Below are 17,760 nucleotides of genomic sequence, written 5' to 3' on the forward strand. Positions count from 1 at the left end.
ACGCCATTGCCATAGTTTGTAAACAGATCTATTTTTGGACGAAACTCAGTCCCTCACAAACTTTGACAGAGGAAATTTTGCGCTTGACCCGGCCGTACGGTCATCATAGTCTAAAAGAAGTGAGGGCCTAACTGCAGAATAGCCGGGTCAGTAGTAGCTCTGTACATTATGTACACTCTGTACACTGATGCCTATTTCTAACTTTTCCAGGAAATCTACACCTATACCTCATGAAGATGATAGGATGCTCTATTTTGGAGCGAAAGAACTTTGGACAGATTTAGAGGGAAGAGAATCCTACCCCGTCAAGGAGTTGAAGGTTTTGTATTGTTCCTGCTGTATTTTCACCAAAATCTGTTCAGTATTGGACTAAATTTAGAAAAGCTGAAGGATTGCAAATGTTTTATTGTCTTCATCTAATTAATATTTTCAGGACTTCTTAGGCCGGCTTTCCGATGACTCTGGCGATGGTATTACGTTTGACTTCAGTGGCATTGAGCAAGTGACAGACCTGGCTCTGTATGCTTTGTCCTCATCTCTGGAGACCAAGGCTGCATCAAAGGTGAAGAAGATTGTCCTCACTGGCTGCCAGTATGTGACAGACTATGGAGTGTCACAACTTAGTTTGGCATTTTCTAATTTGGAAGAGGTTTGTGGCATTGTTTTATGTATAGACTATTGAAATGAAATATGCTTTCGAAATCCCTAGTGTTGTATAGTAATTGTAAAACCTTTCTTATGAGTAGCACTGTAATGTGTAATTCTTGGAATTAAGTGTGCGAGATTATTGGAATTGGGTATCAGATAAGATACCTGTGAAAATTCCCACGGTCTACTTTTAATCCTCCATTCTCCCCAGCGTGATCAATTACGTCAGCATTGATGCGGCTCCTCATTGGATGGAGACGCATCAACGTTGCCCCCTGATTGGTGCAGACAAAGCTGCGCGTGAATACAAAACAGCTGTCCGCACGCTCTCGGCAGAGAGAGAGAGAGAGAGAGAGAGAGAGAGAGAAGAGAGCGATAGAGAGTTATTCCAGTCTCCCGAGTATTTTATAATCACGTGCACGAATCGTCATCCCGACGAACTATTTTATCAATTATGACTTTGGTGTGTATAATTTTGTGAAGCAGTGTTAGAATAAAGGATCCGGACGTTAGAAGGCAAATTCAGGACTTATTACGTTTGTAACCTGTGCAAATACAACATGGCGACCTTCCCAGGACCTTCAATTCGTGACAGTGAGTCCGGATGCGTTTCAGTCTTGGAGCAGATTCTATTAACCGTTTTTCACGCCACGTGCTAGTGCTACTGCAGTCCATTATGTACATTACGTGTACACCTACGTGATTTCTAACTCGCTCATTTCATCGGGAGGCAGAATAGTGACGTTCGTTTGTCAATATAATATTTATAAAATCGTGAATTTTTTTCTAAACTGTTCGTGACGTAAGTGCGAATTTCATTATATTTATATATCGTCACTTTTGTTATAAATCACTGTGATCGCCATGAATCACTGTGAGTGTGAGCGCAGCATTTTTTAATCGATTGACGGACACCGTCTTCGTCAGTACGCATAGTACACGTCTATCTCTGTGTGTACCGAACTATTCAACTTCTACATCATGACATGTGCTATAACGTTCACGGATGATGTGCCCAGCAGCCAGAATACTCTTCAATTCGCCCTGATGTCTACTCGAGATCCGATACCGTTCCAGGCTCCAGCTGATCCAGCGTTGCAGTTTTAAAAGAGACATTTTATCAACTTTTTGAAAGACATTTTATAAACTTTTGAGAGACATTTGTAAACTTTTTGATAGTCATTTATATTAACTGTTTTGAAAGACATTTTATAAACTAATTAGTAATAGGACAATATTTTTGTGCATCATTTCAATTTTGGCAGAGTATAGTACAATACTTTGCAATATCAGTCGATTCATAGCATTTAATGCATTTAATCTTAAATATTCACTCGTTATTGCAAACTGACTGGAACCGGACCCCGAGGATTTTGACAACTGTATATCTATAATATGAACTTTGTTTAGCTTTGCCCTGTTACAGCAAGATAGACAACGGACCAACCCAACCTTTAATGTTGCATTTCCTTTTCAGAAGAAATTAACTTTTGCTTCCCAAATACCTGACTTTTTATTCCTTCATAACTAACTTTTACCCCTTTACAGTAATAATGGAAGGGCCAGCAGATCCAGCACCACCTGCTTTCAGGGGCACCGATTTTCTACCTCCTTTGTTTGATGGTGAAGTGATCGACCATGACATTTGTCATGCACATATCTTATCGTTTATGGACTACCTTCACTTCCACAATCTCCACGAGCCAGCAAATGCTGCAGAGATGATTCATATCATAACATTGTTCAAGGCTAGACTTCATGGCAAAGCACGTCTGTGGGCAGAGGGAAAAGTTTTCCCCACTATCGCTAATCTCAGAGCACAGTTTATGCAGCGGTTCAGTCCAACCCATTCAAATTTTGCCAATGTCAAGCATTTTCATTCTCTTTCCCATACCCCAGGCGATTCAGCCGAAATGACTCTCAATAAGATACGCTTAGCAGCCCAGCGTATTCATTATAATGAGGTCCAGGTTCGGGACAAATTCTTACAGGTTTTGCCTACCAATTGTCAGGCAGCAGTCATCATGGCTGCCCCTGCAGATGCAGACGTGGCAGTTCTCGTTGAACGTGCTCAACAATATTTAGATTTTTCTGAGCCAGACAGGCCAACTACTGCTAATAAGCAGGTATCATTTATCACTGATCAGGTCCATGTGACCACTGCTAGTGCATCCACTAACAGTAGTGCTTGCGCAGTTGACAGGCTCACTGAGCAACTTGCTGCTCTTCGCACAGAAGTGCAAGATTTGTCTATAGAGGTCAGGACTCAACCTCAGGTTCATTTTAGTCAACCACAGTCCAACTCTGATACTGGTGCTCGTACATATAGCTCGAACTACCGTTCAAGTTCGCCATCTCCTGTGAGTCATCAGTCTAGACGTCCTAGTCGTAGTCCGGCTAGAGACCGTTATCGTTATAGTCATCGTGTATCCAGTAGATCCCCATGTAGGGACAGTCGTCGTTCTCAGGGTTCCTATGGTATTTCTCGTTCTGGTAACTCTCCCCGTCGTGCCACCTCCAACATTGTCTGTTATTTCTGCCACAAACCCAATCATGTGTGGAGAAACTGTTATACTTACCAGAACATGGTCAGTCGTGGGATGAACCCTACTTTCATGCCCGTAAGGCCTCCAGCGCCACCCTTTTCTCCGTCCCATTATCAGCCATCAGATAATGGTCAACAGTTTCGTCAGGACACTCGATGTCCTCAACCCTACCCGTTCCAATCCTATAAGCCAGATAACAGGTCTAGGTTTGATCAGTACTCTGGACCACAACAGCAAAATTTTTAGATAGGAGAAGCACTAACTGCCACTTAGATGCCTCTCCGACTCTATTTTCTGCTCAGCATTCTGGTGATCAACATTCTAGTGATCATTTGTCTTCATCGTATAATCCACATTCTGAATATCTTGGTGAATCCTCTGCTGACATTCAGCTCACTTCTAGGAATTATGCCAAAGGTTATTTACCCACAGGCCAAGGTTTGGTCATTTTATTTGATTCAGGAGCCACTGAGACTCTGATTGGTTTGGAAACTGTAAGGGACTCCCCCTATTTGTCCAAATTGCCCAAGGTTGATATTAAACCAATCAAATTTCGTATTGGTAATGGAGAATTTTTGTTTGCAAAACAGGCCATTAAGCCTAAACTTACTATTCAAGGGAACCATTTCAATGTATACTGTGTCATAGCTGAAAATTTCATTGGTCCTGATATTCTTTTGGGTACATCTACCATGAAGGAACTCAAAGGTTCTTTGGATTTCATTACAAATTCGTTCAAGGTCAGGTCAAAGAAGGCTTGGTTACGTCCTACTGTCAATACTGTCATTAGACCAGGTCAGGTTAGGGTCATTCATGTTAAAGGCAAATTGCCCCATCACATGAAAAACTCGGCACTCATATTGAATTCATCGTCTCATTTGTCTAGGTTTTGTCCTTCAACCATGATGGTCAAATTAAAACACGGTTTAGCTCCTATTCGTATTTATAACCATTCTCGTAAACCCGTCAATATTCGGTCTGACAAGCCTATTGTCTTCACCAACTTGGATGATTTTATTCATGTAACTCAAAGTTTGTCTCCAAGCTGCCTCAAGCAAAATCAACCCTGTGCTCCGTCACAACCACCTGTTGATGATCAAGACTCGCATTTGTCAGCTAGGGACATTTTAAGGCGAGATGTTAAATTAGACCATAGTATTCTGTCTACGCCAGAACAGGCCAGTGTGTATGATATTTTGGAAAACCATGCTCCAGCATTTAGTCTTCGAGGTGAGGTTGGGACTTGTCCCAATTTTGAGGTGGACATCCATCTCAAGGATGAAACCCCTTTCTATATCCGACCATATCCGGTCGCTGAGGAAAACAAACCTCTCATTGATAAGGAACTTGATAAATTAGTCAAGTTGGGCATTTTGCATCAAGGACATACATCATATTCCAGTCCAATTTTGCTTGTCAAGAAGAAGGATTCTACTGAGAAGCGCGTTGTAACAGATTTTCGGTTTTTAAATAGTCGAGTTCATTGTGCAAATCAAGATTTCACTCCTTTGAAAACCATCTTAGCTAGAATCGGTCAGTCAAATTGTAAAGTCTTGAGTGTCATAGATTTGAAAAGTGCTTTTCATTGTCTACCTTTGTCTCGTAGGGCACAGGCCTACACCGGCATATCTGCCTACAACGGTGGTCGAACTTTTTACTATCGTAGACTTCCAATGGGTTTGTCCATTTCTCCGTCCATTTTCTCTCAGAAAATCAATGATATCCTTTCTAATATTCCCAACTCTAATCTCTTTTGCTGTGCAGTACATGATGACATTCTCATCTTCAGTAAAGATAAGAAAGAGCATACTGTACATCTGCAACAAATTTTCCAGGCTTTGATTGCCAATGGCTTGAAGATTTCTCCTAAGAAATGTCGCTTGTTTCAGACTAGAGTTGTTTACTTGGGTCATGTTCTGTCCATTTCTCCTGATGGTTTTGTTCAAATTTCGGCTATGAATGACAAGTGTTTGTCTATTAGGAATATGAAGACCCCTACATGTCAGAAAGCGGTCCGAAGGTTTGTCGGTGCTGTGTCATATTTGAGTCAATATTTACCTAGATTGCAGGAATTGCTTACACCTTTACATGAGCTCACACGCAAATCTAAGCATTTCCATTGGCAACCCCATCATGAGATAGCTTTTCATACTATCAAAGACTTGCTCATCAAGCCACCTGTCTTGAATGCACCCACTACTAGAGGTGAATTCAGATTGTATAGTGATACTTCACGTATTGCTACAGGTTCATATCTTGCTCAATACTCTGATGGGCAAGAACGCATCATCGCATACTATTCCAAGCGCTTGCCAAAGGCGGCAAAGAACTATTCTGTTAGTGAGCTTGAATTACTTGGACTCCTCATCAATGTAACAGCTTTTCAGTATTTGTTACAAGACAGGACTTTCCAGGCTTTTGTTGATCATTCTTCTTTGGTTCAGATTGTAAAGTCAAAGAAGCAGCCACCGACCACTAGGTTGCAAAAGCTGCTTGAGCGACTGTCTCCCTATAGTTTTCAGTTGTCGTACATGCCAGGCAAAGAGCTTGTGTTAGCTGATTTCTTGTCACGTGCTCCTCTAGATGATGATACTGAGTTAGATAGGATTATGCCAATCGCGTTCCAGGCACAATCACCTGTTATTTATGAATTAGAGTCTCTTTCAACCCCTGTTCAGGAGCATGCATTTTATACACTGCCACTTCCTGAAAAGATTGTTACCAGGTCATATGCAAAGAAAATGAACATTCCTGTGCCTCTTCTGCATAGGCCAAAACCAATTCCCAAACCACGAACACATGTTCCTTGTCAGCAGACAGTGTCTGTTGCACCTACACACACTCCTCTTGTTAATGGCATTCAAAACAATGTGCCACCAGTATCTATACTTCCAAAAGCTCCACGTGTGCCCATTGTTACATCAACAGTGGCACCACCAGTGTCAGTGATTCCATTTGTTCTCCAACAGAATGACAAATCTCAATCATCAACCAAGGTTGCTGATGAACCTAGGCTCATTGATTCCGCTCTTCCTCCATCTTCTGTCGTTGAAGAGTATTCAGATGATATTTTAGATCTCCTGGTTAGACCCACACCATTGGTTCCAAGGATTGATAGCATGCATACCAAGCATGTCCCTGATCAGGCATCTCTGAATAAGGTATTGAAGATCATCAGACGCAAGGTGATTCGGGATTACAATCTCCCTATTGAGGCACAACAGCTTAGTACCGCACAACAGACATCTCCGTATTTTAAACCCATCTATGATTACTTAGTCCATGATATCTTGCCAGCAGATAAGAAAGCTGCTAGGGTCGTTAGCATCAAATCTGAGCAGTATCTGACTTTCAATGGCATTCTGTTCAGGATTTTCTTTCCCACCAATTCTGAGAATTTCTGTTTTCAATTAGCAGTTCCGGAAAAGTATATAGATACCATCATAGGCCAACATCATGGCTCAGGTTTGCTTCTGGGACACGGAGGATGTACCAGAACTTATCTCACCATTAGGAAAAATTTCTATTTTCCATCTATGTTCCAACGCATTGTCTCGTATATTCAATCATGTGATAGGTGTCAACAACTTAAGGGAAAGTCTGATACTATGCGGACATTTCATGAACGCATTCCAGCCAGTTTTGAACCATTCCAGACCATTAGTATGGATTTCAAATCCATGCCCACATCTCCATCAGGTTACCGTCATATGCTAGTGGTGACATGTGCCATGACCAGGTTTGTTGTGGCCGTCCCGCTAAAGACAATTGACGCCCCCACTGTTTGTGAAGCCCTTCTCCAGAAGGTGATTACTCTGTTTGGCGTCCCATCTGTAATTGTGTCAGATGCAGCAGCATCTCTCACCGGTCATCTTGTTGAATTACTGTGTGCGACACTTGGCATTCAACAGAAGCTTGTCTCTGTAGAAAACCATGGTAGTCTTATGGCTGAACGGCAAATCAAATCCATTGCCGACCTCATCAAAGCAAATCTCCTTGAGTATGGTGTTTCTTGGACTCAATTCGTGTCCACAGCAGTGTACACATACAATTCATTTTCAAGTGCTCACTTGGGAGGTTACTCTCCTTTCTATTTGCTCTTCTTGCGTGAACCAGCTGATTTGTCCACTTTGAATTTCAAACCATGTCTAGGTCTCTCACGGTCACATGCTGAGTATGTCCAACATCTGCGACAGAAATTTCAGAATGTGTCCAAATGTATGCTGCAGCTCCAAGAGCACCAGCAACTGTCTCAAAATGCCAAGATTGCTAACAAACTTCAGAAATCTCCCATCTATGCTGAAGGTCAGTTGGTTTATCTACATAAACCCAACACTACAGGGATGACGGCCAACACAAGAAAGTTTAAGACTCTTTGGGTTGGCCCATTTGTTATACACCAGGTTTTGGATAGGACACACTATATTATAGCAGATTTGAAGGGAAACATCATTCCTGATATCTTCAATTTTGCAAGGTTGAAACCAGCATTTTTGAGGGCCACAGGTCAGAAAAATGTAGCCCATCTCCAGCAGTTGCAAAACTTGCTTCATAAGGCAGACAAGGCACAGGATGAGAAAGCTGTGCATGCTGCTTATGCTTTGGATTTCACTGATGAGACAGGTTCCGCTCATGAATCCACCACCTATAGAGGCGACATCTATGCCTCACAGGCTGAACTTTGTGATTTCAATATTCATTTGTCTCATGCCGAGGGTAACCATGGCATGATTGCTCCCTCTGTGTTGTCCACTAAGCAACAGGATGATTTGTCTCGGCTCACTTGGCAATCTCCCTCAGAGTTTGATTACACCACTTTGAAACGGGCGCGTTTCAAAAATGGATGCCTAGAACTCTTGCTCTCTGTGCCTTTTGGGCAGAAACAGTTTAGCTATTGGTGGTCACCTCAATTTGAACCACATGTTGTCAGCATTGTCCAGTTTGTGTTAAGTGCCAAGGATATAAGATGTACAGGGTGTCCCAACCCGTTAAAAATGTTCAAAGATAAGACCATTCATGATAAGTCACATATTTTGGCGAAAAGCCAAGAGAAAAGTGATTAGACGACAATTTATTGAGAATATGGTTTGTTTTTAAAAACATCTCAAGTGGTTTCTTGTTGTCGTTGTTATGGTAATGATGTCATTTGGTGTTTACAACAAGACGTTGCTATATTGCTTATCAAAACAAATCTTTACGGGAATAATTATTTCACCCTCATTGCTATTTTTATAAAAGCTAGTGAGTTGTTAGTTGGATAATTGTAGAAACATCTATTAGCTATAGATGTGATATTTTTTTCTACTTGTCTTCAATGAAGCTTTGTGCAACAGTAATCTGTCTATTGAACAGTTTTCCAGTTTGAGTATTTTATTATCAATACTCTATTTTATTGGATGTTTGTACGGCTACATGTTAGCAAAGCCAACTCTCATCAGTCTTGGGACTGATTTATTTTCATGATGGGTTTCTGTCTCCAAGCAGTGCTTGTGGCAATTGCTGTTTCGAGACAGCTCACACAATAGTGTATGATTTAAGCAATTTGGATACTTTTGTGACAACAACATTTTTTTTCGTTGAGGTTTTGTACATACGCGTGTCATCCAGAAGTTCTTCGAGTTAAACTTTATTTTCCACAGTTTTCAGATGCCTCATCGACCGGTCCAGTCAGTTTCGCAATATTCCCAGCAGAGGTTTTGACACTTCATTGTATCATTGCATATTTTAACATGCTGTTTAGCATGAGATTAATGATTCAATGTATAATTATATTGTAACCTTATGCTCATACTTTGTCATGAATGAAGTGGTCATTCATTAGTAAGTGGAACAAAATACATATATTGTAACTAAGTTCGGCCGCTGGCTGAACACTGTTGGGAACCCCGAACCATATGATGTAATTTAAGTTCATTCGCTGCATGAACACCTCGTTTAAAGCCTTATTATCATTGATTGTACCCCATTCAACAATACTATGTGTTAAGCCAAAGTCATATTCCTCTAATTGTTTTTAAAAAAAAAAAATATTTTAACTTCGTAAAATATTTTACCAGTTCCGCGGGATGTTGTATAGTAATTGTAAAACCTTTCTTATGAGTAGCACTGTAATGTGTAATTCTTGGAATTAAGTGTGCGAGATTATTGGAATTGGGTATCAGATAAGATACCTGTGAAAATTCCCACGGTCTACTTTTAATCCTCCATTCTCCCCAGCGTGATCAATTACGTCAGCATTGATGCGGCTCCTCATTGGATGGAGACGCATCAACGTTGCCCCCTGATTGGTGCAGACAAAGCTGCGCGTGAATACAAAACAGCTGTCCGCACGCTCTCGGCAGAGAGAGAGAGAGAGAGAGAGAGAGAGAGAGAAGAGAGCGATAGAGAGTTATTCCAGTCTCCCGAGTATTTTATAATCACGTGCACGAATCGTCATCCCGACGAACTATTTTATCAATTATGACTTTGGTGTGTATAATTTTGTGAAGCAGTGTTAGAATAAAGGATCCGGACGTTAGAAGGCAAATTCAGGACTTATTACGTTTGTAACCTGTGCAAATACAACACTAGTCTAAGTGCATTATAGCTCTGTATAGAGCTTACCACTAATGGTCTTGAAAGTGTAATATCTGATCCCTTCTCACTTTAAAACTGTCATGCCAGAGGAGGAGGTGAAAGGCAGTTCAGAAAAAGCCTAAACCATGTCAGCTATCAACCATTCAAAACTTGTTCAATTCTATATTCAGGTGATTCTTGATGGGTGTGCTGCTGTGACTGAGAAGTCAGTCTTCCACCTCAAGAGGAGATGTCCTCATCTAACTCACTTGTCTGTGATATCTACCAGTGTTGGTGACATCCCATTACCCATTGGTGACACCAAGATCTATTTGGATGGCTGTCCTATCTTCACCGGTATTGACCTCCAAGAAGCCTGTGAGTCTGTCTTCTAAGGAAATTTGTAATGGCTTCAATGGCACTGGTAGTGAAAGTAACCAAGCCATTGATGTTTGAGTCCACAACCTTGGTCGAAGTGCAATTGCCTATCATTAGCCTCTTCTCTTCCTGAAAACTGGGAATGCAGCAAGTTGTGTTATGAGTAAGTTGGGTTACTCGTCTATAGTTTGAACCAATAGTATTTTATAGCTTGAGGCTATTGATATTTTGAATAAAGTTTCATGTAACTTCTGTTGCAGCTCCACTTGTTGAGCAAAAGGTTGTCATCCTGGTGCAGCCGACCTTGACCTTGTCTGTCCTTGACCTCCTGAAAGATGGTGTTTTCAAGGAAACCACTGGTGACAGATGCCTTCACTACTGTCCTAAAGTCACTGTTGGTGGCGCCACGGCTAATGTGTTTGAGTTTCACACCGATTCGACAGTAAGTGTTGTTTATCCTTCAGGAATCGGGGATGGTCTCTGTCTTGGGAGCAGTATATGTCATCCATATTCGTCAGAGAAGTTTCTCAGTTTGTTGCAGTTGTCCTTTAAGATGACAAGGTTTGGCACTTTTGTTGAAGTGAGCGAAAAATCAAGTGTCTTGTGTGGCTTTGAAGCATCAACTATCTTACTCTTCCTCTGGCTTTCACGTTTGTTTCAGTACGACTACTTGCCTTTCCTCAGTTCTGGTGCTACTTATATCATCACAGTTGAGTTAACAACTGCTGAAGAATGTGCCAAAGGTTTACTAGAAGCCTACCGTAATATCAAAACTAGGGTGAGTATTAACTTATTACATCTTGGAGACTAAAAAAAGTGAGGTAAATCTCATCCATACCATTTTAGAGAGTCAGACATCACAATTACTGGAAGAGACTAAGCATAGCTCATTTACTTGTGCTACTGTCGAGAAACCCATCCGGTTACTGGTATGATATCCTGACAGAGCCTGGTCGCTGCTAAGAGGGAAACAGGATGATATCCTGACAGAGCCTGGTCGCTGCTAAGAGGGAAACAGGATGATATCCTGACAGAGCCTGGTCGCTGCTAAGAGGCAAACAGGATGATATCCTGACAGAGCCTGGTCGCTTCTAAGAGGGAAACAGGATGATATCCTGACAGAGCCTGGTCGCTGCTAAGAGGGAAACAGGATGATATCCTGACAGAGCCTGGTCGCTGCTAAGAGGGAAACAGGATGATATCCTGACAGAGCCTGGTCGCTGCTAAGAGGGAAACAGGATGATATCCTGACAGAGCCTGGTCGCTGCTAAGAGGGAAACAGGATGATATCCTGACAGAGCCTGGTCGTTGCTAAGAGGGAAACAGGATGATTTTTAGTCTGACAGTTACGATAATGATATATTAGCTTAATATTATCATACCTGAGTTGATTTGATGATGAATTTAACATTTTGTAGACTTGCCATTCCTGTTTTGTGGTGTTGATCTTGCACAAGGAGGATGTCCGAGGGGCCAAGAGTGTACAGAAAACCATGCTGAATAGCCTCCATGCAGCAGAGAACGCCTTTAAAAAGCATGTATCAGAACCTATGCATAGGTAAGGTTGTTTTGCAAAGGTCAGTTTAAAAGTATCTTTTTAAAACGTCTGAGGGCCATATTGAAAAGATCTATTTGCTTTAGCACCAGTCACCTAAAAGGTCATGGGTTCAGTTCCCTGCGGGATCACCACCATTGTGACAACAAGAGAGAAGCTTTCTCCTGTAAAGAAGAAAGTCATTGTTTGTCCACACTTTTTCTCATTCTTTTCCAGTAATGGAGACTTCTACAGACAGCTACTACAAGCCAGGAATCAAGATATCCTGTCTGCAGAGCAGCAAGAGCTAACCAAGCTGAGTTTCTTTGGGTTTGACAAAAAAACTAGCTGTATTAGTAAGCTTGGATCTCATAGTAATGCAGTAGGAGACGACAGTGGGACGTCGAAATCTGGTGCTGTGGAAAGCAAAGATGGACTCCAGGTAAGCCTCTTGGATTGATGGCTGATTCTAAGTGATTGAGCTCTGTTGACGAGTTATAGTATAATTCTCCAATCACCCCTTTCGAAGCTGACTTGGTAAATTCTTGGTCATGGTAACAAGACTTTTGTGATAAACTCATCCACATTGCCACATCATTTTCAATCTGGAAGACTTGTCCCTTCCAGAATGAGCTACAGGCTTGTTTTGAGCACCTGAGTGAGACATGTCCGTGGGAATCGAAACAAGTCAGTGCAGAAGTGAAGCAGTTCTATGACCAGCTCCCGCAGGAGAAGATCTTGACAATGGCAGGCCTTATATCAAAGTCAGGAGGCAAGACTGATGATGGTGGCCCCTTTCGTAAACTCCTGTCCAGGCTTGACAGAATGGTGAGTGCCCTTGACCTTAGCGTAAGGATGCTTGGGGTCTCCATGTTACCAAGCAGTTGCATTTCATTGAAACAGTTGATACCGTCCATGCCAAACATCATAGGTGTTGGTCTAGCGTAACTCACCATTTTCCATGCTGGGGGGCAAAGATGATTTTATGCTTTGTATATGTATATTTTCGGCTCTCTGACAAAGAAAGGGCACAGGTTTGAAGCCATTGAACTTCTGTCATCGAAAAACCATTCTAGTGATCTACCTGTAGATGTTGGAACTGTTAGATATGAACAATACATTTGAATGGTACATCAGCATGGTAGAATGTAAGCATGGTTGCTGTGTTGATATTTGGCTGGTTTTTCCCACCAGGGCCGGTTGGTGTACTGTCCGAACGTCTACCACGAGACTGTGATCCTGGACGTTCAGTGGTTAATGGATGTTCTGATGATCCCACACAACATGGAGGAATACCAGAACGGTGATCACACAACAGCCCTACCTGCCAACGTGCCGCTGTTTGAAGAGGCAAAGTTCAAGACTTTGTACGCGTCTTGTTGCACTGATGTGGAGGTAAGTCATTTAATCCAACAGAAAAAGATAATAGTTTTTTACCCAACTACTGCTCATGCTTCAAAACAGTTACTTGATGGGTGAGACTGCAGGTCTGCTTGGAGAGGTGCCTGATGGATGAGACTGCAGGTCTGCTTGGAGAGGTGCCTGATGGGTGAGACTGCATGTCTGCTTGGAGAGGTGCCTGATGGGTGAGACTGCAGGTCTGCTTGGAGAGGTGCCTGATGGGTGAGACTGCAGGTCTGCTTGGAGAGGTGCCTGATGGGTGAGACTGCAGGTCTGCTTGGAGAGGTGCCTGATGGGTGAGACTGCATGTCTGCTTGGAGAGGTGCCTGATGGGTGAGACTGCAGGTCTGCTTGGAGAGGTGCCTGATTTGATTCTCTTGATGAAGCTAGGAGTTTCGAGGAGGCACATGTGTATTTACATTGCACTTCAGTGTCGAGAGAGTGAAGAATTAACACTGGGCTCCATTTCTGTTCTATCGTTTGGTTGTTCATCTGTTCATCGTGGTCAGCTCTGAGTATATCTCCATGCTTATTTCAGTATTCTGCAATGAAGAACCTGTTAAAAGTTCTCCGTCTCATCTTCAATGTGCCCTGCTGGCCAATAGGTGGCGGGCAGAAAGAGAACTTGATTGCATTTGCAGCGGACCTGCCGCCATCACCCTCAATACGCCATGCTGCTCCTGATCTCAATATCTGGGTGAGTGGGACATGTTGCTTTCAGATGGTAAATCGTTGTCATCACCCTATGAATCGTGATCGACTGTTTCTGCTGTTGTGTCCTGTCAACCAATCTCATGCATTCTCAAGACAAGAAATAACAAATAACAAGTAAGATCTTCAGAGGAGAGGCCCTTACCTGTGTCCTTTCTTCCATATTTCAGGAGGAGTTCTGGCCAGATAAAAAGCTTCCCACTGATGCAGAAGTCAACTACAGATACCAAGTGCATACTGGTGTTCCCTCAAGCGCCATCTCCTGGATATCATCAAAACTTCTCCCGCGACATGACGTGTTGTTTCTATGGAAACATGGTATCATATTCAGGGATGGTGCTGTAGAAGTACTCCTCATTGAAGAAGGTAGTCATTTAATCCCGTCTCGATCACCTTTTGAGTACATTGAATAATCTGCAGTCCATGTAGTAACGTTTCATAGGCAGTGAGGTCTGACTGATGTAGTACTGTGAGTGCAACCTCGGGCCACAGAGACTAACATTATATAGAAAGGATGTTGCATATATTTTCCAAATTCGGCCCCCACTTCTCATGGCATTCCATTCTCTCCAGATGTGCCTGTGCCGTCCATCAACCTTCAGGCTCGGTGTACCCGGTTTGAGAGTGGGAAAGGAAAGATCGATCTCATCTTGGCTGAGTACCTTTGGAATGTGATGAATGACATCTGTCTGCTGGTGGAGTCTGTCCTTCACAGCTTCATCCACTGCTCATATGCTGTAAGTAGGGCCTATGGCCTTTTGGGGCATCATGTTGAGAGAGACAATATATTCAGTAGTATTAACATAAGCATGGACAAATAGATGGCACTGCATCTTTGATCTTTCAAGAGTGTACCTCCAACGTGGTGTCAAGTCCCTGGCCAGGTACAGACAGTATACATGTATAATGAAAGTCCTTTCATGGGCAGGCCTCTGTAAATATAGCAAGTTTCTCATCTTCACAGGTTGTTGTTCCTTGTCGTGGCGAGTGTCCAAACAATGGCGCCTTCCATATCATCAACCCTGATCACCTCAAGCCTGACCCAAACCATATTGTCACTTGTCAGAAATGTGGTGGAGAAATTGACAAAAGTGTGGTCAGTTTTGTGAATGGTAAGAGGTGGTGGTGTTGACCCTTCATTGGCCGACCCCTGTACATGAACGATGAGGGATGGTCCCAAACTAGCAAGTTCCACACATTTGAGCTTGTGTTATCAGGACATAAATCGACTAAGGGAACAATTTACCAGTCCAGTGGTGGTCATTAGCAAGAGATTCGGCTGAAATTTGCTTCAAATCTAAATCTTTGGAGAAGTTTCTTTTCAAAGTAATGGCTAACCTCACTGAAAAGTCATTTGAGTTTCATTACTTTCATTTATACCATGGCATTCCCAAAAAGGAATATCGCTCACTATAGCTTGTATCAACTAGTGACCATTGTTTCCTCTCTTGACAGGCAGGAGTCGCTGTCTTCCCCTCCATGATTGGAGGAATGAGAAGACGGGCTATCGATGCAGCACATGTCGGGTGAATGAGGGCCGGGCGATGAAAAGATGGGTGAGTGGCCAGTGACAGTGATATCCTGATGATATGGGCACAGCATTCCATGTTCACAAACCATCCCGGTTCTCTAGGCATGAAAACCTGTAGCATCGTAGCTGCTGGTTTTTGGATTGTGATGATAACATAATGGCTCATGCCTCTTTCTAGTATGTTTGTCAAATGCCCGAGGACCAACAAGTTCAGATCAGTTATCATCAATAGCATTCCTTTCAGATCATGGAGTGCCAGCTCCACCCAAACTTTGCCAGTCGGTGCTTCAAGATGTTCTGTGATGGGGATAAAGTGGGTTCAAGCATGTCAGGGAACATACTGGCCTCGAGAGGCAGCAGGCCTTGTTACGTGATCTCAGAGCACCCACTCTCTGAAGCAGACTTCAGTCAACTAGACCTCTGCATTATTGATCCAGCTGGGATTGAGTTTCTGTTGGTGCAGGAACCCATCAAGTATGATTTCTCAAATAATTTCATCCCAACTATAAAGTGACAGTGCACTTCACTACGGTTTCTGTTTGGTGATTGTTATGGCCGAGTGCTATCATCAGCCAGTGTGTTGAATGAGAGTCTGTGTGGTAAATACCCACTAACCCTCCGTGTGGAAGCTTACCCTGGTAAGACACCTAGACGGAAGGAATCCAGTGATATTTCAATCAAAGGAGACCTGTCAGAGAAGATGAGTCTGCATGTCCTGGTCGACCTTGGATTCAAATGGAGGTCCAGCAAACGTACTGCACTGGGCCAACACTCTGATGTCATGATGTGCCAATTAGATGGCTGTTGATTGTCACCTGAACAATAGGTCAGCTTTTTTGTCCTGTCTCTGATGACTTGCTTTATTATTCAGATATCTGACGAAAGATGCAGAGGACAGAGTGAAGATGACACACTGTGCCATCTCCTTGGAAACGGGGCAGGTTTTGGGTGTGGAGGAGATGGTGGAGAAGAGACCATTCAAGAAAGGAGACCAGATGAGGGTGAGCGTGTCGCGCCAAAAACAGGACACAGATGACACTGTGAGTGTTGCCCTTTGAATAACTACACCAGTTGTTTAATGAGAAAGCATTGATAAACAAGTATCAATGACATGGTTATGGTACTATAGTTTGATAAACCTATATTTGCATTCAGAGTATGTTTGTGTGCGATGTGTTCAAGAACGGGATTCCAATGCACCAGTTCACCCTGCCGGAGAAGTCCCATGTTGTGATCAGATGTGATGGAAAAGACGAAGCTGAGAAGACGAAGCTTATTCTCTCCTCGCCACGTTGCCCAGTGAGTTGTGTTTTAAACTGCTGATTCTTTGCCTGGATATTGAGGCATTTGTTTGATACCCGCGTAACATCTGTGGGAATATTGCTGCAAACTTCCCAGTGATATCACCTCCACATTGTTTGATAACGTTACCGCATGTCTCTTGCCACATACAGTGATGTTTTCAGCCAGGGGCAATCCTCTACCATCTCATCATAAGATCAGAACTGTCCCTCTGTGAGCGTGTTGTCAGGTTGTCAGCAGCCTGAGGAGATTCTAACTAAATGCCCCGCGGTGCTTTTCATGCAGGAGTGAACTCTGCTCGTTCCAGGTTGTGACTTCCGCTCATTTCCAAGTGGGGACGTGTCTTCTTCACAAGGTTGACGGCAGCACCACGTGGTATGGTGGCATCATAGAGAAGATCAACGATGGTTACTTGTATGTTGTTAGAACGACTGCAGACGGCCTGGCGGCACAATCGACACGATTCCTACCAGATTCTGAAGAGCTGGCCCCTCTGTGTCACTTCCCCGCAGATGCTGATGTAGTCTTGAGTCAAGGTGAGGCCTTCATTCCTAATGCACAATGTTACACTGGCTGTCTGAGCTGATGTAGTCTTGAGTCAAGGTGAGGCCTTCATTCCTAATGCACAATGTTACACTGGCTGTCCGAGCTGATGTAGTCTTGAGTCAAGGTGAGGCCTTCATTCCTAATGCACAATGTTACACTGGCTGTCCGATCTGATGTAGTCTTGAGTCAAGGTGAGGCCTTCATTCCTAATGCACAATGTTACACTGGCTGTCCGAGCTGATGTAGTCTTGAGTCAAGGTGAGGCCTTCATTCCTAATGCACAATGTTACACTGGCTGTCCGAGCTGATGTAGTCTTGAGTCAAGGTGAGCTGGTGGTGGAGTCTGGCCTTCATGTTCTGATGAAAGTCTCTTGTCTGTTGGTGATTTGAAACATTTACATGTTGACTTGATGTTTACAGTTTATTGATGATCCTTGTGTTATCTTGCAGGTCAAGTCACGTCTGAAGACATGATCTTTAGTTTTCTGAAACAGTACTTCGTAACACCAGCTCCAATGGGCCTCTTCCCCGCCTTCACTAACATGGTAAGTGCCTCTTTACAAGATCAGAAGAACCACACCTGTGCTTTTACATAAAATCCCCAAGAC

The 17,760-nt window shown here is 42.9% G+C and overlaps 1 protein-coding gene across 1 annotated transcript in view; it reads left to right on the plus strand.

The window, feature by feature from the left end:
• LOC135485964 (uncharacterized) overlaps window positions 1-17,760 on the plus strand; it is a 19,984-nt gene continuing 2,224 nt past the window's right edge. Inside the window, exons 1-20 of the mRNA XM_064768397.1 lie at window positions 1-18; window positions 211-319; window positions 434-649; window positions 9,941-10,127; window positions 10,388-10,569; window positions 10,789-10,905; window positions 11,546-11,685; window positions 11,899-12,103; window positions 12,289-12,489; window positions 12,856-13,056; window positions 13,601-13,759; window positions 13,944-14,139; window positions 14,347-14,510; window positions 14,738-14,885; window positions 15,229-15,329; window positions 15,549-15,778; window positions 16,176-16,344; window positions 16,460-16,603; window positions 16,914-17,142; window positions 17,603-17,697. Of these exons, the coding sequence (XP_064624467.1) occupies window positions 245-319; window positions 434-649; window positions 9,941-10,127; window positions 10,388-10,569; window positions 10,789-10,905; window positions 11,546-11,685; window positions 11,899-12,103; window positions 12,289-12,489; window positions 12,856-13,056; window positions 13,601-13,759; window positions 13,944-14,139; window positions 14,347-14,510; window positions 14,738-14,885; window positions 15,229-15,329; window positions 15,549-15,778; window positions 16,176-16,344; window positions 16,460-16,603; window positions 16,914-17,142; window positions 17,603-17,697 (3,159 nt within the window). The 5' untranslated portion in view covers window positions 1-18; window positions 211-244. The remainder of the gene's footprint in view (window positions 19-210; window positions 320-433; window positions 650-9,940; window positions 10,128-10,387; window positions 10,570-10,788; window positions 10,906-11,545; window positions 11,686-11,898; window positions 12,104-12,288; window positions 12,490-12,855; window positions 13,057-13,600; window positions 13,760-13,943; window positions 14,140-14,346; window positions 14,511-14,737; window positions 14,886-15,228; window positions 15,330-15,548; window positions 15,779-16,175; window positions 16,345-16,459; window positions 16,604-16,913; window positions 17,143-17,602; window positions 17,698-17,760) is intronic.

This window comes from Lineus longissimus, chromosome 4, assembly GCF_910592395.1.
Source record: "Lineus longissimus chromosome 4, tnLinLong1.2, whole genome shotgun sequence".
Taxonomy (NCBI): domain Eukaryota; kingdom Metazoa; phylum Nemertea; class Pilidiophora; order Heteronemertea; family Lineidae; genus Lineus; species Lineus longissimus.